The following is a 26,435-nucleotide window of genomic DNA, read 5'->3' on the forward strand; positions in this document are numbered from 1 at the left end:
ATTCTGGTACTAAAGAATTTTTAATTCTACTTAGAAAAAAAATAATTTATTGCACTGAGCCTAATAAAATCCTGGTTAAATCTTTCAAAGTGTTTGAAAGACTAATAAGTTTAGCACTATGTAATGCTAGCAACCTGTTTCTATCATTGCAAATCTCATAAATCTCCTGATTTATCACAAAATCTAACCGCTAAATAAATTCAGACACAAGTCATTTTATCGCCCACTGGAATTTGAACTTTAAACCATTATCATTGGACTTAAAATTGTAGTGTCAGCATTATCTTCCCTGAAGATTTGGTTTATTTGTTCCTATCTTTTATGCTGTCGAGGTTAAATCCGGTTTGACTTTACATCTGCTATTTCTGTTTATTCATAAATAATACATGATGAATTATATGCTTACAATTTTTCTTTATAAACAAAACTTTAAGCGTAAAAATATAAGCGTATATATATTTCGCTACAAGGTTAAAGCCAAGAAAAAGTAGTTAATAACAATTTAAAATTAAAATGATGATACAAGTAAATAATACTAAAAAAATATATAAAACACACTTATTAGGTCAAGGCTATTATACAGTTGAAGAAATTAATGACAAAATTGCATGGAAACAACCGGGTGAGCTTTCAGTTACCCAGATATAGTGTAATATAAATTTTATTAAATTGATAATATTATATTACGTATGTAACTCAAATTGCCCTTGAATGGGAATCGGTTCACGCGGATCCCTTCCTGAAAATTTTAAAGAGATTGCTTTTCTCACAGTTGTTTCGCAGTAGGTATATATTTAAAATAATATTAGTTTTTGTATTTCTCATAACACTTTTAACATTGTGTAAAAGTATATATAGGTATAATACAGGAGGCTATCATACAATTGATGAATTAGTTAATGACAAAGTTACGTGGAAGCTTACAAGATGGTGTAGTATATTGTTACATATCGTAACTTTTGATGATTTGAACAGAGCAACTGCTGACTTCGTTGCCGGCTCTTCTCAGTAGAATCTGTATTCCAAACCGGTGGTAGAGTCACAGACGTGGATATTTGTTCTGTATCATTTTATTTTGAACTCAAGTTATCTCCCACAGCACAAACAAATCATAGAAGCCTATAGAAGTTGGTAAAATTTTATCTGAAGGATGTCACCTTTATAAATAAACCTGACAATAAAAAATCTTTCTAAACTGATTTAAACGGGCATGTAATCTGGGAGCCGCACCGTGATTTCGAACATCATCATCATCAATCATCCCGTGTAAAAATCAGTAGCTGAATCTGAAAAATTCACAGGCTCATCCCGGTCAATTTAGGGCAAAATTGCTACGTCAGAGCGAGAGAATATCTAAACAAGAAAACCGTGCGAGATCTAAAATATTCACACATAAATTGAGTTTGACAAATTAAGCTTAACATTTTACGCCCAAAAGTAAACCAGGCGGCGGCACTTTATGTAAAAGCTCTGATGTTTCGTACAAGTTTTTAATAGCCCTTAAAATATTAATATTTTGGCCCAGCGTCGTCGTGGTAACATTGATCATTTCGTTACGTTTACACAACCCTCGGGTATTTTTAGCTTGGGCCTTTCAAAATGAACTCTATACCTATGCACGAAACTATACTTTCCGAAGTTTACACTGTGTCATTGAACCTTCACATTAGCTTTCTTAGGGCCATAGAAACCTCAGAAAAAAAAAACCTATGGCGCTTTCAAAATCAATGATAAAAATTATAGCAGACACGATGTTTTTAGTATCTGCATCCGATCGCTCGTTTTAGCGATTTTTTTCGATGCTGCATCTTATTTAACGACTTTATGTGTTCACTGTGTTAAAATAAAACAAAATTGGCTTGATCTGTGCGACTGGAGATTAAAATATGTGTGCGGAATGGCGAAGTGGGGAATGGATGTGCGAGTGGATTCAATCGCGCCATATCGGACTCCCGAAAATTAACTAAATCGTCGATTGCTCATGCTAAAAGCGCCGTGTCTGCTATCATCAATCAATTTGATTTAAGACATGGGATTTTTGAAATTATTATACCGACTGGGCACCTACCCTGCTTTCCTCTTAATATAGTTAGTTTCCTCTTAATAGTTTTATCACTAGCATCTGATACCTACGAGTAGTTAAAGTTGAAATCACACTCTCCATCTGGCAGGGACAATCAAACCACTGAAGTACGAGTAGCCTAAAGAAATCCTAACATAAATGAAAACAATAAGATGAATGGAAGGAATCATGACCCTCAACAATAATATAATACGATAGACAGAGATTTCTTTAAATTTTTCATATAGGTATAATATTTTCTAAGTTACCGCCACACTCGCTCCCAAGAACCCTGCAAATGATTTCACGGCACTTTGAGAGCTTTTTTAAATTTCCGCGCAACTCAACTGTGCCGCGAGTAGCTGCACTTAACATATTTCAAATTACGTTACAAGAAAATACTTTATATGGGTCTCTTCACACGGTTAGTTTGAAATAAATTTTGTTTAAACGATTGCGAAGTGTTCTGACGACATATGAATGGGAGACATGATTGCTAACTATGGGCGCCGTGAGAATGTGAGAATATTGAAAACCATGTGAACTTTGATTTGTGACACCTATGCGTAGATATGTAAAAATGGAAATCAAGTGGCCTTTGGAGGATCCCATTTGGATGTGATGTGAATTATGCAGATTTTAGTTTTTTCCAAATATGATTAAAAAATCCAAGTATTAATCCTTTTTTTTTGTAGGTGACACTCATTTATGAAGTTAAGGTGTTCTTTGGAAAGTTTCAAGTCACAGATTAGAAATATGCGTCTTTTTTTAACTATGTGTTTGTATTTTACCATACTTTACATTCTTCTAACAAAAACTTACGCATGTTAAAGATATTAATAAGTATGTAAGTATATAAAAGATAATATTATGGAGGATAAAAGTTTATTAGAACTAGAACGAACGGAATTTGATAAATGTAAAAAGACCCACTTGCTTTTAGTTTTGTTGTCCCCATCATCTAGTCTCTAGAATTTTTAATAAATAATTTAATTTAAAAATATGGTATTTTTACTGTGTAGTTTGTAGAAATTACCGTTTTTTTATTTTATTTTTGAAATTATTAAATTAGTCTGCTTAATTTTATCCCACAAAAAAATTAAGTGTAGAATCTTGCTCATATTTTTTATCTTATTTGCATATTCAATGAATTCAAGTCTAACAGCGAAATACTGAAACCACAGAATATTTAATAGTACCTTCCAGCTGAAAAGTAAAAAAACTGGTCGAGTTCGTGCCAAAGCACCATTAAGGTAGGGTTCCGTAACCATGCTAGTTGACTTTAACGGTTATTATTAGTAAATAACGGTAGTTTTTCTTAAAACTTACTAAGATACTGCATAATGACTTCAAAATATCTATTTACCAAGGTATCCAGATATAGATATATTTTAATATGCTTCTGTGTAGTGGTAAGATAAGGTAGGTTTCTTGACCTGAACTAAATTTCAAACGTACAGTAATATAGTTTATTTTTAAATGGCAGTGATACCAGATGGGCTGGAGGAAACCATAAGGGTTCCCAAGTTTTACTAGAGAACCTTAAAAAAGAGCGTCCTAAGAACCTAAAAGCATTAAGAAATTCTTCGGCGATTAAATATATTCAACTTTCCTCAACCAACTTAGTAAGCAAGTCTGTTCTGTTCCGCAGAGTTTCCAGGAAGCTGAAAAAAATCTTGCAATCTAGAGTACAACGAGCGCTTGGCACTAAGCACTAAGCTAACCTAAATAGCCCACAGTTTGATTTACGACTTTTTAAGCGATGCCGTATTTTCTTTAAGCTAAATGTCTTTTTAGACGAACCACACTACAACCATACCACAGCGGCATAAATGACGAAAAAAGTGCTCGCCTACAGTCCGTTCAGAGTACATTTACCTCTCATATATTTTACTATCGTATGTTGGTATACTTCCTGTTAAGAACTTGAGTACTAAAATTGTGTTACTATTTTTACACGTAAATGCATATATTATACTTTATTTTACAAGCAATAGTAGGTACTTCCATATAAAACAAATGGAGCTTATTATTATTTTATCAACTTACTTCTACATTAATTCACTGCCTGGTATTTTTTGCTTGCTGCTGGACTTCATATTATGCAATCATTCGTTTATCACTCAAGAAAGTTTACGTGCAGCACTATTTCAGGTATCAGTTTTAGTTTAGCCGATCCGCCCCTATTCTTAAAATAATATTATAATCTCTAATCCGATTGTTTTGCTTCTGGTTACAAGAATCCATTCTTATATTCAAGACATAATATTCAATTATACCACCTTTGTGATGCGAAGCAAAATAACTCTGAACAAACCGTAAATGTTTTCGCTGCAGCTTTGTGCGTGGCAATATTTTTGTATTTTTACCGCTATGATGTGGTTGTGGCCCGTCTGATAGGACTCTCGAAAGAATTCCGAGCTGTTAAAAGTGCCTTATTTCTCTGGCTAGTTTCAAACCTAAGGTTATTTTAAGTGAAAACTCATGTATTTTAACTATTGTGTTAACGTGGAAATGTGTTTTTTCTCTCCTGTTACTTTTTTCTTTCCAGCGAGTTTTTTAAACATAGTTCGCATTTTTTAGAGAATTCACATTTAACGTTCCTTTGTTTGTAGAGAATGGACAGTTTCAACTTTTTCTGATTTTACTAGAGTCGGTTCTTTGCGTTTTATCACGCGAGATCACGAAACTAAGAGAAAAGAAAAAGAAATTTCCGTAAATTATTTTGTTTGAATACAAAGTCTTCATGTTTTTGTAGTAAACGGCTCTGAGCTATATTATAAAATGTTAAAAAACATGGGCTTATAACATCATATTCAGAGTATGGAGATTCACAAATGTTATAAGTATAGGTGTTGGACGTTGTAAAACAAGTAAACGTGTACACTGTACAAGTCATATGCAACAATAGCTTAAAACATCTTAGATGATGTAGAGGCACCTTAACGGTTTCCAAGCACCTAATGATTTTGCTCTTAAGTTAGAAAGACAGCTAGATAGTGCATCTTTTGAAAATAAAACGTTATTTTAAGCGAATAGGTACTCCTTCTCCTTTATCATTGTTATAGTGAAAACTTGGTCGCGTATTTTGTCACTCCCCCGTACTTCTACTAAGTTTTATAACTTTGAGTAAACTGTTTATAGTGAAGAGCTTTTCAAAGGACTAATTTATAGCTTCGTTAGTGTAGTAATAAATTTGTGATATGACAGGGAAGAAGTTCGTTTAAATATCACTGTTAGTTTAATAATAACAATGTCCTCCCGATCGAATTTTAGCCACGGTGACCAATCTCCATAGAGATTAGCCAACTGCACGAGAAATATTATATATAGTACACAAGGTGTGTGCGTAAATACCTATAGGTTTTTTGTTTTTTATTTAAATACAAGGAAGCCCTTGACTATAATGTCACCTGGTGGTAAGTGATAACGCAGTCTAAGATGGAAGCGGGCTAACCTGGAAGGCTTATGGCAGTGAGGTATACTCTCTATTCCCTCACTTTCATAATCCAATGGGGCGGATATCCGATACGACCGCTTCAGAGATAGATCAGGCGCAGGATTGACGACTTTGTGCGCCAGCGATAGGTTGATGATTTTGATGATGAAACGAGGAGTTGATGAAACGAACAGAACCGGACTAAGTCCTCTTTTAACTCAACTACATTTTTTTAAAATCGTAGTGTCTTGATCCAGTGTCGTCAATCCCTGTAATTATTTTCGACGAAAACGTATACGTGGAAGTACTTAGAATAGAAATAAGCTCAAAATATTCAAAAAACTCAGATTAGTCCCATACTAGAAACTCAGCCGTAGGCTCAGTTGTTTAAGACGCTCCAAGTTTCGAATGGCCTCGAGCATTTGGTTCCCTCTCGCCCCTCTACACCTCGACATTAATTTACTTTAATTTTTACCGCCATCTAGTGGCGGTAAACTGTACTACGGCTACAGGTCAACCAAGTTAACAACCTCAACATTGGCGAAAAAAGAAACGACATAGCACCGATGCGCTTAGCTTTTTAGGGTTCCGTGCCTCAAAAGGAAAAACGGAACCCTTCTGGGAACACTTTGTTGTCTGACCGTCTGTCTATCTGTTTGTGTGTCCGTTTGTCGTGTCTGTCAAGAAAATCCATAGGGTACTTCCCGTAGATCTAAAATCATGAAATTGGGCTGGTAGGTAGGTCTTATAGTACAAGTATAAAGGAATAAATCCGAAAACCTTGAATTTGAGGTTACATCACAAAAAAAATATTCATTCAAAATTCCAAATTTCATGATTCTAGGTCGACAGGAAGTACCCCATAGGTTTTCTTGACAGACACGACGGACGGACGGACAGATAGACAACAAAGTGATCCTTTATGGGTTCCGTTTTTTCTTAACCCTAAAAATAGATAAAAAACTTAAAAACCATCAACACTAAATAGTAAAAGCAATTTAATTTACTATCCAAAAAATGATACTATAGAACTACATTTTACTCCTGTATACATAATAATGTGTTCGATAAAAATTAAATTATTTTTTATTTTTTAGTATTGGTGGGGGTTTTTTTTATTATGCATAATAGTGATTGATTTATTATGCAAAATTGAAAAAAATACCCGAGTACGGGACCCTCGGTGCGCGAGTCTGACTCGCACTCGGTTGGTTTTTTTTCCATAGAGCAAAAGCGTGTTAGAAGCGCCAATGGAGAAAATTTAATGTGTGTTGATATCGTAAAAGACCTGAATTAATATTTTTTATTCAATTATAAATTAGCACTTGTTTGCTATCTCACCTGGTAAATAGCAGTAGGTAGTAAGTGACGATGTGAAGCGTACTTTGAGTTTACTAAGACTACATTCAGAGTCAATATTGAATCGTGCTATAATGCATAAAATTTAAGAAAGTGCTTGCCATTTAAGTTCTATCCGTCAATTGATATTTGAAAAAACCGGCCAAGTGTGAGTCAGACTCACGCACTTAGGGTTCCGTACTCGGGTATTTTTTCCAACATTTTGTACGATATATCAAAAACTGTTATTCATAAAAATATGTTTTATAATGTACAGGTAAAGCCCTTTCATATGATACCCCACTTGGTATAGTTACCTTACTTTGAAAATCAAAGCACATTTTTTTTTCAAACGATGTAACCAAATGCGGGGTTTTCAGATTTATTCCTGTACTTGTGCTATAAGACCTACCTACCTGCCAAGTTTCATGTCTCTAGGTCAACGGGAAGTACCCTATAGGTTTCTTGACAGACACGACGGACAGACGGACAGACGGACAGATGGACAGACAGACGACAAAGAGATCCTATAAGGGTTCCGTTTTTCCTTTTAAGGTCCGCAACCCTAAAAAGGGTAAAGGATAATAATATGTAAACCAGTATCCTACCCGTTCAGAGTTCAGACTTGAGCCAATTTGGAAATTGTAAAATACTGACTCGATCGGGGGCTTGATATCGAACCCAGGACCTCCCACTTAAATGCAATAGGTATATAAATAAGATCATGTTAACAAACTGGATTAATTGAATTTATACACAAGGATGGTTGGTGAGAAATAAAAATGGTTTTGTAGGGGTAATAAAAAGTATATATTTTTTATATTAAATTTATGAATGAATAAAATATATGAAAATAGAATATGTTTGGTATTATAAAAGTGAGGCAGTATTAGTGATTTTCATCAGTTTATTTTAACACAGAAAATTATTTAACTTGTTACTGAAAATTAAATCTGATTCAAAAAATTAATCAGTGATTTAGATATTTTTATTTTATTTTTAAATTTCACTCATAACTTTGACCACAGTGCCGAGTGAGAGTGCAGATTGTGAGTTATGAATAAATTTACAAAATGCCTACACTTAAAAGAATTCAGAAGTCAATTTAGATGTGAAAGCCCTAAGGGCAACAATAATTTAGTTAATTTTATAAGTTATTAAAATGTTCGCGTAGAAGCTTATCAAGAGTTTTGATCTTTTAAATACCCTAACTGCAATATTAATTTGATCAGAGTGCACTTGATTTTGCAATCACTTAATCAAAATGGCGACCTAAACACAAAAGCGTTTAATAGTCATTCAGTCTCGAGTCGGAACGAGACTGGCTTAAAAATTATTATATTTTTTTTTTTAATAATTTAAACTTTAATTATTACATTTTAATATTACTTTTAATTTACGTAATTTAATTTGTGTAGAATTAATTATGGACATATAATTACTGTCTGAAATAAAATATTTTTATTTATTTATTTATTTAAAAACCGTCATGCAGCCGTATTTGTACAAATTGATTGAAGATGGCTGCCCGGAAGAGATCGTGTGACGTCGAATGGGTCAAATATCTGTTTCATTACTTTTATTTTAAAATAATTCTTGAGAAATAAATTTTGAAAAGCTAACAAACTGAAACAAAACTTTCCTGGCTTCTTCACGCCTCGTGAAATAACCGAGTGCAGAGTGACCCATTATGCGACCCCTTCATGTTCACAACAACTGCAACAGGAGGTAACTCCTCGTTTGTTTGCAAGTAGGTAGGTAATAAATATATCCATTAAATTACAAAATCACCAAAGATGTATAGATAGATCCAATAAGAAAAAAACCAGTCAAGTGCGAGTCGGGGATAATATTAATCAAAACTATGTAATGTATTTACAGGTTTCCCTAAAATTTGCCTTAATAAGTAGGGCTATATATTTCGACTTAATACTATGTACTATATACTAAGTACTTACTATTTCTGAAACCGGTAAAGAAGTTTTGCTTTAAATAAAAGTTGAAAAAACTATAACCCGACTACGGAAAAATGAGACAACTTGAACTCGACTTGGTACAAGTAAAATAAACTAAAAAGAAAGAAACAAGATAGGTGCTTAGTGCATCGTCTTGAGTAAGATTCAATACGAATGCCGTGGTCGTGCGTTGTCGACAGCGTATTTCTTATCCTTGATTGACGGCATTCCCAATGATTTTATTTGTCTACCAAATTAGAATATTTTCTTTTTGCTATCGACAACGCACGACCACGGCATTTGTATTGAATCTTACTCAAGACGATGAAGACGATGATAGCACTAAGCACCTATCTTGTTTTTGTTTTGTTTTGTTTCTTTCTTTTTAGTTTATTTTACTTGTACCAAGTCGGGTTCAAGTTGTCTCATTTTTCCGTAGTCGGGTTATAGTTTTTTCAACTTTTTTTTTTATTTGAAACTTTTCCGTTGTCTATGATGCGACGACCAACCGAGGTCTCGTGAATGACCAACAGGTGGCGCTGAATAAGAAATAATAATTATAATAAAAAATGGTTTTCTGTCGCTTGGTATATTTTAATAATAACTATATTTATATTTATTAACTCAAAATTTTCTCCTCTTTCATTGGACATCTCACTCGACACAACAGCAATTAATTTTTTTTAAGACCCTCACTTTTTTGATGTAACATCCATCTGGCCGATTTTTTTCGTATAAAATATAGCCTATGTCACCCGGGCCTTTACAACGAATCGATTGACACCTCATTCATCAAAATCGGCCCAGTAGTTTAGGCGCTACGGTGGAACACACAGAATCTGGATACAAACATACATACATACATACATACATACACTGCTAAAATCATAACCCTTCCTTTCAGCTTTGCCATAGTCGGGTAAAAAACGCTCAAGGTATTCTGTCTTTTTTATTTATTTGCCGCCTCTGCCACTTTCATAAGCTGCCGCGAAAACTCTGCGTCATCACTACATAGTATAAAACCCATAAACTGTCAGTCCCTACGTATGCTTAGATTTGCAAACGCTGGCTATGAGATAGGTCAAAAAAAGGGTTCCGTTTTTCCTTTTGAGGTACGTAACCCTAAAAATGTATGCCATCAAGAAATAATTAGTATTTTCAAATTTCAAAGGTAACTATTTATAACAAGTGGGGTATCATAATATTGTGAAAGGGCTTTACTACGTATATATTTTTATACACAATAGTTTTTGATTTATCGTGTAAAATTTCGAAAAAATACCTGAGTACAGAACCCTCGGGGCGTGAGTAAACTACAACTAAAATAATAAAAGTAAACAAAGAATCTGTTGTTAGTAACCTACCTATGTACCTATCGTACAATTTGCAATATTATGAAGGTATATAGACACGACAAATCGAGATGGCAATCGGGGTGGAGACGCCCCGCACACCCGCACAGTCCCCGTGCTAGCGAGCGGTGCGGGCGAGCGCAGGTGTGCGGGGCGTCCCCCCGCCTCATATTCCAATTGCCATCTCGACCTATCGCGAACTTTAGTCGGCGATAGGTCGAGGTAGGTTATTATAATTAGCATCTATAGTACGCGACAGGTCGACATGGCAATCGGGATGGGGACGTTCCACTCACCCGCACAGCCCTCGCGCTAACCCGGTGCGGGATAGCGCGGGTAATGTGCGGCTCATTACCCGATTGCCATGTCAACCTGTCGCGTACTATGGGGTGCTTTTATAGGTACCTCTACCTACTTATAAAATAAGTTTTGACCATTATTGTAATCTGTGTCGGTAGGTAGGAAGTTACTAGGTAGGTAGGTACTTAGTACTTACCTACTTACAGTATTTTGCCCAGCTGCTTACAAGAATGACGCAACAAGGAATGGTGTGTGTTTATCTATATACTAATAAATAAAATTGGAGTGTCTGTCTGTAATTTCGAAATAACTACCTCATATAAAGCTCATAATATGGTTATTTGAACGATACCATAACCGAATCACACGTTTTTAAAATTTTTGTCTGTCTGTCTGTCTGTTTGAAAAGACTAATCTTCGGAACGGCTGAACCGATTTTGACGGGACTTTCACAGACAAGTAGAGGATTCATCAGGGTGTAACATAGGCTACTTTTTTAACCGACTTTCAAAAAAGGAGTTGTGTTTTTCTACCTATGTATACCGAAATCTTCGAGATTTCTGAACCGATTTGAGTAAATTTTTTTTTAATCGATAGAGGAACTTTGCGACATTGCTCTATAAAAAATTTAGATTCCAACTCCTCAATCCTGATGCTGCAGGGGATCTGATCACCAAAGTGGATGGGATTTAGAAACTGTCGTCGGTTATAACTTGATATTGAAGGTATATTTACCAAGTAAAGACTTTGTCGCGCGGTACGGATAGACTACTTTTGTTCTGGGAACTCAAAAGTTCCCACGGGATTTCTAAAAACCTAAATCCACGCGGGCGAAGCTGCGGGCATCAACTAGTTCATAATAAAAAGAAGAAAAGTTTGTATGAAGTAATCTCTGGAACTACTGAACCAATTTTGAAAATTCTTTCATCAGTAGAAAGCTACTGCTTTCTGCTAAGCATTATTCCTGAGTGACATAGGCTGTACCTATTTATTTTCAAAAAAGCCGTAGGTACGAAGCCGGGGGCGAGGCCGTTTATAGTAAGTAGTAGTACCTAGTTAGTCAGGAGTTTCAATGTTCCACTATGGGTGACAAGGTTTTGGATTCAATTCCAGGGATCGGGCCAAAAAAGTGTGCCGCACAATATTTTTATGTAATAATAGGTATATGGGAAGATAAGTAGGTACTTACGCGATTTTCATGCTTTCAATCTTTTGTAGTTGAGATCGTTTTAGTCGAGATATTTTCGGCATCCTGATATTTGACTATGATACCTTCGTACCTACCTAACACAATTTAAAACAACGAAATAACTCTAAAAAACATTACTAAGTACCTATTTACTATGGAGTTCACTAATATTTAGATGATAAAAGTTTCTTAAAACTAAAACAATTATTCATCCTTATTCAATAATTTATAAATAATAATTTCGCTACAATTACACAAAAAATATTTTCCGTAAATCGAGAGCGATTGGCGGGAAAAATTGCGCACATCCACCACGTCTGAAGGGCGCCTGCCGTATGCGTCGCGTCTCCCGCGCAGGGCCGACTAGGATTATTTTACCCAAATGTGAATTTTTCATAAAGAATGTCGAAATACAATAAAATACGTTTCGAAAGTGTATCATATATATATTCCCTATTATTAAATGTAAGATTTACTTTCATGGTTGCACAGGTAAAGAAGTTGATACACGATCTTATATGAAGCTACTATTGTATAAGATTCGTGTATTTATCGTAATAAACGATTATTTGAAAAAAAAACTCCACATAGCTAAAGACCATTAACCAAACTATTGTACATATTTTTTTGAAAATTTTGTAATGTCATTTGTAGGACTAGATAGGTGTTGAATAACAATACTTTCAAAGGAATAATGTCGGCAGGCCCTTAACCACCTGTCCAATAAAATTTAATTTCGTGGACTGGTCTGACTGTGTTAGCCAGCTCCTCTTTACAGTAGGTATGTCTAGCGAAAGCTTTGTGCTTAGTTGAAGTCAGCCAATCTCCACTCCACACGGATGAAACTTAGCTATAACGCTTAGTTAATGGATAGCTTACGAATATGAATATTTAAATTGGCTGCGAAACGTGGCAATCTCTCGCTGACTGTACCAAACTTTGTAACAAAAGCACGTTACTTAACCGTGAGTTATGATATGAGAAATATTTCCCAATATTTGTACCAACAAATATAGGGAAAACATGTGAATTTTTGACATGTTGTCATATTATGTGACGAATCTCATAACTTGTTTTATTGAATTTCCGTTCGCACTGCAGAAAATCGGATAAATTCTTCGAAAGATTTCAAATTTTAATTGAAAGTCAACACACACACTTAACTTACCTTCTTGTACGTTTTATGTTTTACTCCAATACCGGAACATCCTGAGAAGATGAAGACTCTACTCGGTAGGAACGACATTCCGAACCAGTGGTAAATTATTTGACGATTCAAAAGCACTTGTAAAAGTTTATTTGAATAAAAATCTATTCTATTCTACAATGCAGTGAATGCGCATTGCAAAATCAACATTGACTTGTGGTTTCGTGTTTATATTAGGCAATATTTAAATCTGTTGTGTCACTCTTTTATTACGTAAACACAACCAGTGGTAATCACAACAGGTTTAAACACTATCCAACTTAGGTACCTAAGTGCTAAAACATCGATTTGTAGCAACACTGAATATTCCTTCTTTTTAACCCCCGACCCAAAAAGAGGGGTGTTATAAGTTTGACGTGTGTATCTGTGTATCTGTCTGTGGCATCGTAGCTCCTAAACTAAAGAACCGATTTTAATTTAGTTCTTTTTATTTGAAAGATGGCTTGATCGAGAGTGTTCTTAGCTATAATCCAAGAAAATCGGTTCAGCCGTGTGAAAGTTATCAGCTCTTTTCTAGTTATTACTGTAACTTCACTTGTCGGGGGCGTTATAAATTTTTAATTTAGGTACACTTGTACAACGAACCCCTAAAAACCCGTTCGTTTTGCAGTAAACACAAAAAATGACGTCAAAGAGGAGGCTGTAAGGTATGGAGATGTAATTATAGCGCATAAGTGGATCTCACTCAGCAACTTTGTGCCTGGCGTATTACGTATTCGAATGTCGCTCCACCGTCGCATGCTAACTGAAATGCTGAAACATTTAAGTAACATTTTTTCATAACAAGATTTATTATTTAACAACGACTACGTGTTGGACATACCTGCGAGTAGGTATACCTTCGCCGTGAGGCCCCATTCAAAATTAAGGGCCGGGCTTTATCCCGCGAGAGTATATGCACAAAACAGACCAAAAGGTAGAATTTATGTCCTACAGTCTTTCGGACTTCAGTGCATTCCCTAAAAGCTATATGGCGCAATGCCCACAGGCGGAGTAGAGTGGAACCAAGCGCGGCTGTTGTGTTTATGTACTTGAACTCAGTTTTTTCCTTGATAGCTACCTGTATATTTACGGTTGAAATTCTCATATATACTTAATAATAATATAAAGGTCGCCACATGGCGTTTTTTGAACGAATCTTACAGCAATCGATACGAATTGGTACCTCAATAGTGGGTACAATCTTCGTGATTTCAGTTCGCTCCTTGACCGTTAGGCTATTGCGGATTCAATATTATAACACAAGCATCTAATTACGAATTGTTTTCGTTCGTTAATGCAACATTCTTTTCTCTTCCGTGTTTCACTTAGCGTCAAAATCTGTACAAAGTTATGGCAGGCGGCATGCAAGGCAGTCATTAACGTGGGCTTAAAGTTCCATGAACACTGGACAACAGAAACTGTGATGATAAATACACTTGCATCCAGTAAGATATACTAAATAATGTATGATAGGTAAGCCCTTGACTGTGATCTCACCTGTAATAAATGGTTTATTGCAGCCAATATTTTTACAAAACGAACAACTTATTCGATACAAAATAGATGGTATTGGTCTCTGCTGTTTAAAAATTAGGTTACCCTGTACTATGGGCACCAGTAACCTTCCCTCCAACAGAAAAGAGCAACTAAAAAAAAAATTCTAACGGGACAATTCACCCTGCAGACTGTCAGAATTTTGCCGGATCAGACAACATCTTCTGACGTAGACCGCGAATTTTTCTTTGCCTTCTGATGTTCGGACATTGCAGCAGAACTTTTTTGACAAACAATTTAATCTGGTAATATCCGGTCAGCCTAATTACCTACTGTGTCCGGGAGGTTTTATGGATAAGATAAGTTCAATTACTAACCTTTGTTTTTTTTTTTCAGATACATATTTCTGGCGATCTATACGGCGGAGATGATAATCAAGTGCATCGCAAAGGGTTTCATTCTAAACAAGTACACGTACCTACGTAACCCGTGGAATTGGCTGGACTTCGTTGTGATCACGTCGGGTTACGCAACCATCGGCATGGAGGTCGGCAACCTGGCCGGGTTGCGGACCTTCAGGGTGTTGAGGGCTTTGAAGACTGTTTCTATTATGCCAGGTAAGTAACTACTTAACTAGAAATAATGAAGTTTAAAGAAGCTTGGCCGAATTGTTTGGCAAAACTATGAAGCTCGTGAAATCCGTTGAGACGTGGAATTGGCTGGGCTTTGTTTAATGCTTGATGTAACGTCAGCAATTCTTCAATTTTGTTGACGTCACATCAAGCACTTTGGCGGCTGTTGCGCCCGTTGTAGTTCGTCTTGTGTAGTCATCCTTAGAAGACCTACCTGAGAAAATAGCCTGTTTGCACAACTAGTTCTCATAGATACATAGATATTAAAGCTTCATTTACGCCACGTGGTATATGTTATAATAACTAGCTGAGGCCAACGACTTCGTCCGCGTGGATACAAATCCTGTGTGAACTGTTTGATTTTCCGGTATAAGAAGTAGCCTATTTCACTCTCCAGATCCTTAACTATTTCCGTTAATCCGTTGCGGCGTGATTGAAGCACAAACCGGCAAACTAAAAAAAACACACACTTTCGCATTTATAATATGGGTACTGGGTAGTAATTAATGTACTTAGCAAGAATGGAGATAGAAAAGGTTATGGTGTACAGTATGTCTATATTCTACATGATCTGTCTCAGCATAAAAAAGAATGCCGCATACTGCTCTAAGGCCATTTTAAGTATTATTTCCATTTGTCATACTGTCGCAAAACAGCTTTTAGCTCGATAAAAATATTTAAAAAAAAAACTGAAAACGAACACAAAGCACAGTTGTATTTTTTGTAGAAATTAACAGACAAGTTAAGCTCAACACGTCCATTAAAACGGACAATATCGCTTTAATACGAGGTGATAATGACAAAAATTCTGGCGAAACGATCGTGTTCAAAATGGAACAGGTTTAAAGCGTCGGGGAAAACATGAGGCTGCAAATTATCTGAATTTTCCGTAAAGCGATCTTTGTATGAGCAAGCGCTATCTGATGGGTTTTCCCGGGAAAATAATAAATGTGCAGTTGAACACGTTGTTAAGTACGGAGCGGCTGTTTGCTTTGCAAAAATGATATAGCATAAATAAGCTTTTTTTATTTAATTTAGACAAGTCTTTCTCAGTTTTTAACCCCCGACCCAAAAAAGGGGTGTTATACGTTTGACGTGTGTATCTGTGTATCTATCTGTGGCATCGTAGCTCCTAAACGAATGAACCAATTTTAATTTAGTTTTTTTGTTTGAGAGGTGGCTTGATCGAGAGTGTTCGTAGCTATAATCTAAAAAAATCGGTTCAGCCGTTTGTAAGTTATCAGCTGTTTTATAGTTACTGTAACCTTCACTTGTCGGGGGTGTTATAAATTTTTAATTTACACTTGTAACTTATAATATACTAGTATGGTCAGTTTTATCTAAATACTTAGTGAGAAGTTTAAAAATATTTAGATGAAGAATGATACTCCTAAAAAAGTACATTCTTTGTATTCACTCTTAAACTAACAGAATACCCACGTAGTTTAAAAAAGAGTGATAAAGTGTAGAGCAGTAAAAGTTTGAAGAAATGGTAGCTTACAGCATCATACATTACAGCTTTCATCTCAGACTAAAATAAGATCTTTTGTAAACGAATATTGAGAGGGCTCTCTCCGTCACTCGTTTCATACAATTTTAGTTCCAATTTCATTTGAATAGTAAGCAACCAAGGTCCATGAAATTTTGCAGACATATTCTAGAAACTAATATCTGTGTCTGTGGTTTTCCAGATTTCTGTTAAAATATTCGGTTTCAAAGTTAAGCGGTCTTAAAAATTTTCATACAAATCTTTGAGCCCCTGTAATTATAAAACTACATATTTTTAGAAAAATCTAAAACGTCACAGACACAGATATTAGTTTTTAGAATATGTCTGCAAAATTTCATGGACTTTGGTTGCTTAATATTCAAATGAAATTGGAACTACAATTGTATGAAACGAGTGACGGAGAGAGCCCTGTTAAATTAAAATACAAAAAACTAGACTACCTTCCTATTTACGTACTTTTGGGGTAATTGCCACTGAAAAAACCTATGTCAAAGATTTATAATGTCATACCTACGAACGTTTTCTTACCCACCTAATAGAATATTATAGCAATTTTTGAGCCACAATTACAGTTCCATTAACCCTAAAACTCCGTGTTTCGTTGAATCGAATAATATGGTTAAGTTAAAATGGGACGATAAAGGCTAATGACGGTTATTTTGGTTCTAATGTTAGCATGAACGTATTTTTGGTAACAAAACTGCTATACCTAATAGGTGCTGAGGTCTTAATTAAATAAGCCAATAATATTACCCAAGAAACAGTAATAGTACATCTACAATTACACCAAATACGGTATTATTTTTACACGACTGCCCAAAAACAGGAGTGTAATGTTTTCAAGGTTCATGCGTGTGTATGTGAGTTTGTTTATTTCGTCATAACTTCTGAATGCCTGAACAGATTTGGATGTATGAAGTATAGTTAGAATTCATACATCATCCCGAGTGACACTGGGTATATTTTTGACGTGACAACGTCTTATAATTCGATAGAGCCGGCTGCACGCACGAAAAAACATGACTCATGCGGCGTTACCTCGCTCTGAGGCGTTCCATGTAAGGCTTGAAGTGCAAGCGAGAGCGCGGAACAAGCGACAAAGAAGCACAATCGGCCTTTGTTGTCACGTTCAACTATCGTCAGTAAACCGACTTTACAGACAACCAATTTTTTTTTTGAAAAATATAACAGGACAATCGTGTTTTAATGATTACTTTTTCAAATGGTAGAAGTAGGTACCTAACTACTACTACCTACTCAAAATGCAGAATACAAAATTCAAAATTCAAAATATTTTTATGCAATTAGACTTTTACAAGTTCTTTTGAATCGTCAAGAGCATCTACCACTGGTTCGGAATGCCTTTCCTACCGAGAAGAACCAGCAAGAAACTCGGCGGTTGCTCTTTTCAAAGACTTAATGCACAATATTATGCCATGTATAAAAGCAATTGAATTCCCGCGCATTGCTGGAGCGAATTGCAGGTCAAATCCACGCTCTTTTATCATTTACATAGTCTTCGATAGTATAATATGCTTTTCTCAGGAGCATATTTGTAATAGATTTTTTGAACCTGTGTAAAGGTTTACAGATTTTTGTTGCTTACCTGTGTGGCTGTTATCCCAAATAGTTATAGAATTATTTATTTACAATTTAAGCTAGCATCCTCGGGGCGGAAAATCAATGAGTCCAACGGGACTTTTATAAACCCAAATCCACGTAGACAAAGTTGTGGGCTACTTTTATCCCAGAAAAATAAAGAGTTCTCACGTGATATTTTTTAAACCTAAATCTACACAGGCGATGCCACGGGAATCATCTAGTGATAATAAAACCTCTAATTACTATGCAGCCAAAAAAGAACGTCACAACGCGGCGTATAGTAACGAACCTTTGTGACCTAGAGACTAGAACCTTTTCCATATACATTGATTTTCCAACTCCAATGTATCTTAATAATCTAGTAGGACTTACATTGGCTCTGATCACTCACTATTACCCGGGCTTATGAGATTTGTACGACTCATGACTGTGATTGGAACTAATACGGTGTTTGAATTTACTTTACCAACAAATAGGACCAAACCTACTGTTTCGTGCGTGCGGACGATTCGCGGGAAATCTGTTTTTTTTTTCTCTGTGAGTTTATTTTTAGGGTTTCGTACCTCAAATGGAAAAACGGAACCCTTATAGGATGACATTTTTGTCTGCCTGTCTGTCCGTCTGTCCGTCTCTCTCTCTAATAAAATAAACATCTCTAACATCTCTAATAAAATATAAATACAGAACTAAAATGGATAGAACACTTAAAGTTCGTTTCGTTCAGCTGTGAAGTTTTTGTGTAACATATAATAAAAAGATTTAAGGCCAAAAGAGTTCCGCCTCATCCTCAGAGTTGAAGCATTCCCGTTTTTCTTGCTCTTCCATTCCTCAAATAGCTTTCAGTCAGTGTGTTTTAAAGCCTGGTCGAAAATAGAGCCGTATTTCGAAGATATTTCCAGTTGAGGTCGGATGAGCATGACTTTGTTTCGGCTTTTGACGGTGGATCCTTTTCTTAGATTATTTCCTTTGTCGGGGATATCTTTTCAATTTTGCGGGCTACATAAAGTTTTCAACGTATGCTTTTACATATGTTATGCAAAGGCACCTTTTGAATTACATACCTTCTATTTCATTCATTGAATTCAGCACACACTACTGAAGTCTGAATGCTATTTGCTTTCGGTGTGTAACTCTGTTACATCTGTTAAAGTATAAAATCTCTGTATTATGTGTATATTATTTTATTCTTGCATTTCCAAACCATTTACATATTTTTCGAAAAATGATTTTTAAGATCTAAGATCTTTGCATGTAAGAACTTAGTGACCATATAATTTAAACGTTTTTAAGAGGTGCCAATGTTTATTGGGCTTAATCATGCTTCAATTGTATTATTGAAGATATTACTATAATATGCGATAGTGTATCTCTGTCTATCTATGAGTATCTATTTATATATGTATGTTACCTTTTCACGACTCATTATTTGACCCGATTTTGACGAGCATGAGACAGTTTGCATCCTGCAACTGAACATAAGACATTTTAACTCGGGAAATCACTTACGAATGGATTTTTAAATGGCAATCCACACAGATAGAGTCCGTTCACTGAGTTAAAAGTTATCATTATTCCACAGGTCTGAAGACTATCATCAACGCATTGCTCCACTCGTTCAAGCAGCTCGCCGAAGTAATGACGCTGACGATCTTCTGTCTGATGGTGTTCGCGTTATTCGCGCTGCAGGTCTACATGGGGGAGCTCAGGAACAAGTGCGTGCAGGACCTGGATGTACCTGTTGGGGAGAACTTTACTGATGAACTATGGTCGAGGTAAGAGAACATAAATATCTAACGGTTACACCTGTGGGTTAGACTCATGTGATTATTCGGAGTGTGTCCGACTATGCCCCGTCCGGGGTCCTTTTTCATCGTAATTCTCAATACTGAAAGTTATGACCACTTCTTAAATCACATTATTGTCTTAGTTAATTATAAAAAATATCACGGAAAAGAAAAGGCTAGCCTTTGCGTAAATACTACCTTGGGTCTTTTTTTTCTATACCTACATAAATTTTTTATTAGCAATGCTATAAAACTCTCTAATTGCTACACATTGTGTACACGATCTATGGACGCCTATGTATTTTGAAAAGAATTACGTAGGTGCCATTTTGTTATTATTTAAATCGTTAAGGAATCAGTTAGGTCAACATTTTCATAATTTCTGTCTATCGGTTTTGAACCTACAACTCCAATAAGCACTAAGCCTTAAATTAATAAACGTCTGTGTAATGAATTCTTATCCTTTTTCTTGTGTTTTAGTTGGATCAGTGACTCATCGCACTGGATGGTGGATGACGAATTAGTGCCTATAATCTGCGGTAACCTGACCGGTGCGCGGCACTGTCCCCCGCAGTTCACGTGCCTGTGTGTTGGACCCAACCCCAATCATGGGTACACCAACTTTGACAACTTCCTCTGGTCCATGCTCACCACTTTCCAACTGATCACCCTCGACTACTGGGAAAACGTTTATAATATGGTGAGTAGAAATTATTTATGCTGCCTGTTCTTGGGAATTTTACTAGGGGATTAGATAGGCATGTTTAAAAGTGATCTGCGGTAACCTGACCTATGCAAGGCACTGTCCCTCATAGTTTACGTGTCTGTCTGTTGGACCCACGGGTATAGTAACTTCGACAACTACCTCTGGTCCATGTTCACTATCTTCCAACTGATCACCCTCGACTACTGGGAGAATGTTTATAATATCGTGAGTAGAAACTTTGACCTATATCATCAACTAACTGATGCCCGCGACTTCGTTCGCGTGGATGTAGGTTTTTCAAAAATCCCGTGGGATCTCTTTGCTTTTCCGGGACAAAAAGTGACCTATGTGTTAATCCAGGGTATAATCTATCTCAGTTCCGAATTTCAGGCAAATCCGTCCAGTAGTTTTTGCGTGAAAGAGTGACAACCAAACATACACACAAACTATCGCCTTTATAATATTAGTGTGATGCGTTTGCAGACTATATTTTAGAAAGTTAAGATTCATTAAAAAGTTTAAATTTAAAGTTAGCCACTATAGAATATTTCAGTTAATTAGAAATGCACTTGCATCTAGAGAATACCTTGTTCGCTGTTAGTGAGATCGGTATAGCGGGTAGCCAGGAGCAGGGAGTTGTCATTTTATTAGATTTATTATCAACTTGACTGGTTCGCCAGTGTTGTGCATTTTGTTAAGTAAATTGTGAGTAAATTGGCGCCTGACATGATTTTATTCAGTCTATCAACAATATAGTGTTCTGTATTATAAAACGCAACTATTGTGGTAATGTAATATGAAAATGTTTTATGCTTAACTAGCGATCAGCCCCGGCTTCGCACGGGTAGCTTGAGAGCAGTGTTAGTCATACCTATGAGTACATGCTACACTGTTTTATGTAACTTTAACTATTTACGCAGCGCACGCCACGTATAAGCTCTCATATGGTACTATTTTTTCTGATATAAGTAATTCATTATCATCATACCAGTAGCATATTTTGGCAAAATGTTCATAACTCATACCCTTTTTAGATAATTCTTCTTTGTATTGGTGAAAATGTCATGAAAATCCGTACAGTAGTTTCTAAGATTATCCCAAACAAAAACGAACTCAGCGTCACGGGGGACTTTAATGTACCTACTCGCATAATTTGCATTGATAAAAAAGTTTGTTTAGTGTTTAATATCAAGATTACGTCTTTAGATTATGTTTTCCAATAAAACCCTAATCTTTACAAATACATTTTATTAGAAAGCCTAATTAATCATTTTGGCAATGATGTATAAGGTTTGCTACTTCATGGTCGAACTCAATGTCTAGGAGTATGAATAATATGGTACTATCAAGTTGATTAAATGAACACTGTATGCTAACATTAATACAATTATCCAAACACGCATTTACCATATTGCTGCCGTATAGTCTTGTTTATTATTGCCTAACCATCTTCAACCATGACTGTATTAGGCCTGTATTATTATTCAACATACTGAGAACATAAGTACGATTATATTAATGAATTAGCTGTAATTGCGCTATACCGATCTCCGTCCTATCGAAACATATCTAACTTTATAACTAATCTTGATAACATTTTATCTAACTTGAGCAATTTTAGTACAACTGCACTCATTGGGGATATAAACATAAATATTTCTTCTAATAACAGAGACTCGTACTCGGACGAATATTTAAACGTTACAGCATCGCACGCAATGCTTCCCGCTCATGACTTTCCAACACGAAACATGAATTGTCTGGATCATGTTATACTAAAAACCAACAAAAACACTGTCACTCTTGTACTCGACTCCTTAATAACAGATCATGCACCAGTAATTCTGTATTATGATCAAGATGCTAATATTCAAATTGGAAAGAGTACTGTAAAGCGTACTGATATGGCAGCTGTAGTTAAAACCCTAGAGAACACTGATTTTTCTCCAATTCTAAATATTCAAGAACCAGAAACTGCAGCTCATACTTTGGTAAATATTTTGACTACCGCAGTTGAAAGTCATTCTAGTACTGTTTCAATTCGCAATAAACATCAAATTATAAAGCCCTGGATAACAAAAGGTCTCCTACGTTGCATGCGCCACAGGGACAAGTTATATCGTACTACCAAAAAGAACCCTACAGACGAAACTCAAAAGAAAATATATGTTCGTTACAGGAATTACTGCAACAACCTTATCAAAAAAGTTAAGCTCGAATATGAACGTAATCAATTCTTACAAAACAAATCAAAACCTAAAGCCACATGGAACCTCATTAAGCGAGTCGCTAATTTTGATATAAACAAAAACAAACATACAGAACTTCTTAAAACAGCGAGTGATAATAGCACTGCTGTTAATGCTGTTAATAAATTTTTCGCTAGTATCGGTGAAACCTTAGCCACTAAAGTTAGGACTCTCAACACTAGTAATAATACAACCTTAATATCTGATACGTCTTTCCAACCTGTAGCACAACCTAATTCAATGGTACTATATACTCGTACTTGTGATAAAGAAGAAGTAGAAAGAGTTATTCTTGGATTGCGCGGTGACTGTGCTACAGGCTGGGATGGCATTTCTTGCACTTTGTTAAAACAAGCCAGACACTTTCTCTCACCCGTTCTTGCCCATATCTTTAATATCTGCTTTCTGAACGGTATCTTTCCATCTGTCTTTAAAAAAGCGGTTATACATCCTATATATAAAAATGGGGACAGAGGCAACGTCAACAATTATAGACCAATCGCTGTCTTATCTTCCATATCTAAAGTTTTAGAAAAAATAATTAATAGTCGCCTTGTTACATACCTTAATAAATTCGAAATTCTATCGAAAAACCAATTTGGCTTTCGAAGTGGTAAGTCTACAGAAGATGCCATCTTAGAACTTACGAGCACTATAACAGAAGGCTTGGATAAGAAAGATAAGGTAATTGGTTTATTTCTCGATCTGTCAAAGGCTTTTGACACTGTCTCAGTCCCTATTCTAATTGGCAGGTTGGAGGAAATAGGTATAAGAGGGATGGTACTAAACATTTTTAAAGACTACTTAAAAAATCGCACTCAGTGTGTGAAAATTGGTGATAGTATAAGCCAAGAAGAACCATTAACTTATGGCGTTCCCCAGGGGAGTGTCCTGGGTCCGACACTCTTCCTCATATACATAAACCAATTATGTAGTCTTTCTTTTCCCCTAGTTAAAATAGTAGCTTATGCTGACGATATGGCAATAGTTGTTCGGGGTAAAACCTGGACTGAAACGCAGACAATTGCAGAACGGATGTTGGAAAAGGTCATGCTATGGCTCTCTTCTAACTTGCTTTCACTGAACTTACAAAAAAGTAAATATATCACATTCTCTTTAAAAAGGAACTCACAGCCCCAAAATCCTTTTCTAATCAAAGCTCATACTTGCGGCTTTAATATTGCTAATTGTAACTGTGGTAAAATGGAACGAGTTGACTGTATGAAATATTTAGGAGTAATTATTGATAGTACACTATCCTGGGCTCCACAAATTGACAAACTTGTCGGCCAAGCGAGAAAAATGATATACATATTCAAAAATCTCAAGCCTATACTCGACACAAAAACCTTAAAAGTTGTATATTTTGCTCTGGTACAGTCGATCCTGTCTTACTGTATCACAATCTGGGGTAATTGCGGAAAAACACTACTCTTACGACTTGAGCGAGCTCAAAGAGCTATCCTTAAAGTGATGCTAGGGAAACCTATTCTATTTTCAACCCGTGAGTTGTATGGTTTATGCGATGTTCTAACGGTGCGACAGATCTACATACTCCAAGTAATTTTACGCAAACACAAACAAATGCACTATGATCCTACGTTAGACCATCGTAAAAGAAGATCCGATAAGGTATGCCAGATCAAATCTTGCAGAACTGAACTAGCAAGTAAACATTTTTGCTATGCTAGCCCAATATTATACAACAAAGTAAATTATCACATAAATATTTACTCTGCTAATCAACGAACCTGTAAAATACTTATATCTCAATGGCTTAAATCACTCTCTTATAGGGACACGGAAGACATCGTAACTTTGAAATAATCCATTCACACTCGCATGCACATACAAACAAACACACACACACACACAAACACACACACACACACACTCACACACAAACACACACACACACACACACACACACACACACACACACACACACACACACACACACACACGCATATTAACTTAACACAATATTCATTGATTTTTAAGATTGTTACATATATATTTATTTTTCTTGTCTTTAGTACCTAATTTTGTCAATCTGGAGGTGGGCGTTAACAACTGCAACACAGTTTGTACCTAACTAACGCAGTTGTTATCGTTGTTTATTTTAAGGCAATGTTAAGTGTAAATAAAGATATTTTAAAAAAAAAAAAAAAAAAAAATTATGTTACTGTACTGTTAAATTTAGGCTAGATAGAAATAGAAAAAGATATTTTTTAACCCTCCACCCAAAAAGAGGGGTGTTATAAGTTTGACGTGTGTATCTGTGTATCTGTCTGTGGCATCGTAGCTCCTAAACGAATGAACCGATTTTAATTTCGTTTTTTTTGTTTGAAAGGTGGCTTGATCGAGAGTGTTCTTAGCTATAATCCAACATCATCGGTTCAGCCGTTTGAAAGTTATCAACTCTTTTCTAGTTACTGTAACCTTCACTTGTCGGGGGTGTTATAAATTTTTAATTTATACTTGTTCAAATAATTTAAGACACCCAAACCGATAAAATAATATTTGAGTCTAAAATCTACAACGTGAAGTGGTTAACCATTGTTGACCCTTTCGGTTAAGATAAGGGAACGGGTCGTGTTTAAAGGATAGTCCAACTAAGGGTGCATTCACACCTGAACTTTTTAACGGTCGCGTTTTATTACGTTTCATTGTAGGTATCAAACAGTTCGTTATTTTATAAAGCTGAATGTTTCCCTGCGTATTGTCTCCAATAAAGGGAAGACCGATTAGCGACTATGAAGTTTCGATCACGGTGGCTTTTTCGAGATAACAAGTTAAAAAGGTATAAAAAAATTACGTCAAAGTAAATCTTTAAAACTTTACTTTAAGGGTTTCTGGCAGGGGGTTGCAACGACTCTAAGTGCCTGGCAATAGATTACGTGATTTCTAATACTATTCCCAAGAAAATATTAAAAAAATTGATTATATACGATGACGTAAGATTTTTTACACCTTTTTTACCTACCGAGGTTGTATCGAGGCTACATGATGCAGATCAGCCTACTGATTCACCAAATCTATGAATTATACACTGAATAATAGCCACCGAGCTCACTTGACTTTTATTTTTAACCCATTAAGGGTTTTCTACGAAAAATTATTTTACTATCACTCAATGAAGCAGCAATGACCAACCAATATCAAATGAGCTCGGTGGTTATCATTCAGTGTTAGACACTGAGCTAGCAAATCACCCCGCAGGTGTGGACACACCCTAAGAAAGGGATGGTGATATTTTACTTCACTAAAGGGCTGCGGCTGCCAAGAACCTTTCTCGTAATAGCAAGAATATTTACCATAATATAGATAGTATTAACGTAATCTCTTGTTATGTAAACAGAGGCGCGCATTCCATAGAGACATTAAGGCGTTACTTTCCTACTTATTATTAGCTACATTCAGATTTCATTAGATATCATAGGGCAAGAGGAAAAAAGTGCTTGTGTCCGCGTATTCGCCCGCGGAAAAGTCTATTCAATTTTAATTTCAAGTTGATCAATTGTTTTTTTTCTTTCATTTTGAGTAAATTCAACACCTTATACATATTGTGGCCCAGAATGAAATCTGAGAATCCCGGCTCCGCAATGTCTGTCCTACCCACAGATGAGGAAAT

The 26,435-nt window shown here is 35.8% G+C and overlaps 1 protein-coding gene across 7 annotated transcripts in view; it reads left to right on the forward strand.

The window, feature by feature from the left end:
* The window catches only part of LOC123875385 (sodium channel protein 60E-like), a 218,095-nt gene that overhangs the window by 162,227 nt on the left and 29,433 nt on the right, over positions 1–26,435 (forward strand). For all 7 annotated transcript variants that reach the window (XM_045921182.1, XM_045921183.1, XM_045921185.1 and 4 more), the window contains exons 4-6: positions 14,715–14,935; positions 19,642–19,834; positions 20,327–20,546. In XM_045921182.1, the coding sequence (XP_045777138.1) occupies positions 14,715–14,935; positions 19,642–19,834; positions 20,327–20,546 (634 nt within the window). The remainder of the gene's footprint in view (positions 1–14,714; positions 14,936–19,641; positions 19,835–20,326; positions 20,547–26,435) is intronic.

This window comes from Maniola jurtina, chromosome 20 (genome assembly GCF_905333055.1).
Source record: "Maniola jurtina chromosome 20, ilManJurt1.1, whole genome shotgun sequence".
Classification (NCBI taxonomy): domain Eukaryota; kingdom Metazoa; phylum Arthropoda; class Insecta; order Lepidoptera; family Nymphalidae; genus Maniola; species Maniola jurtina.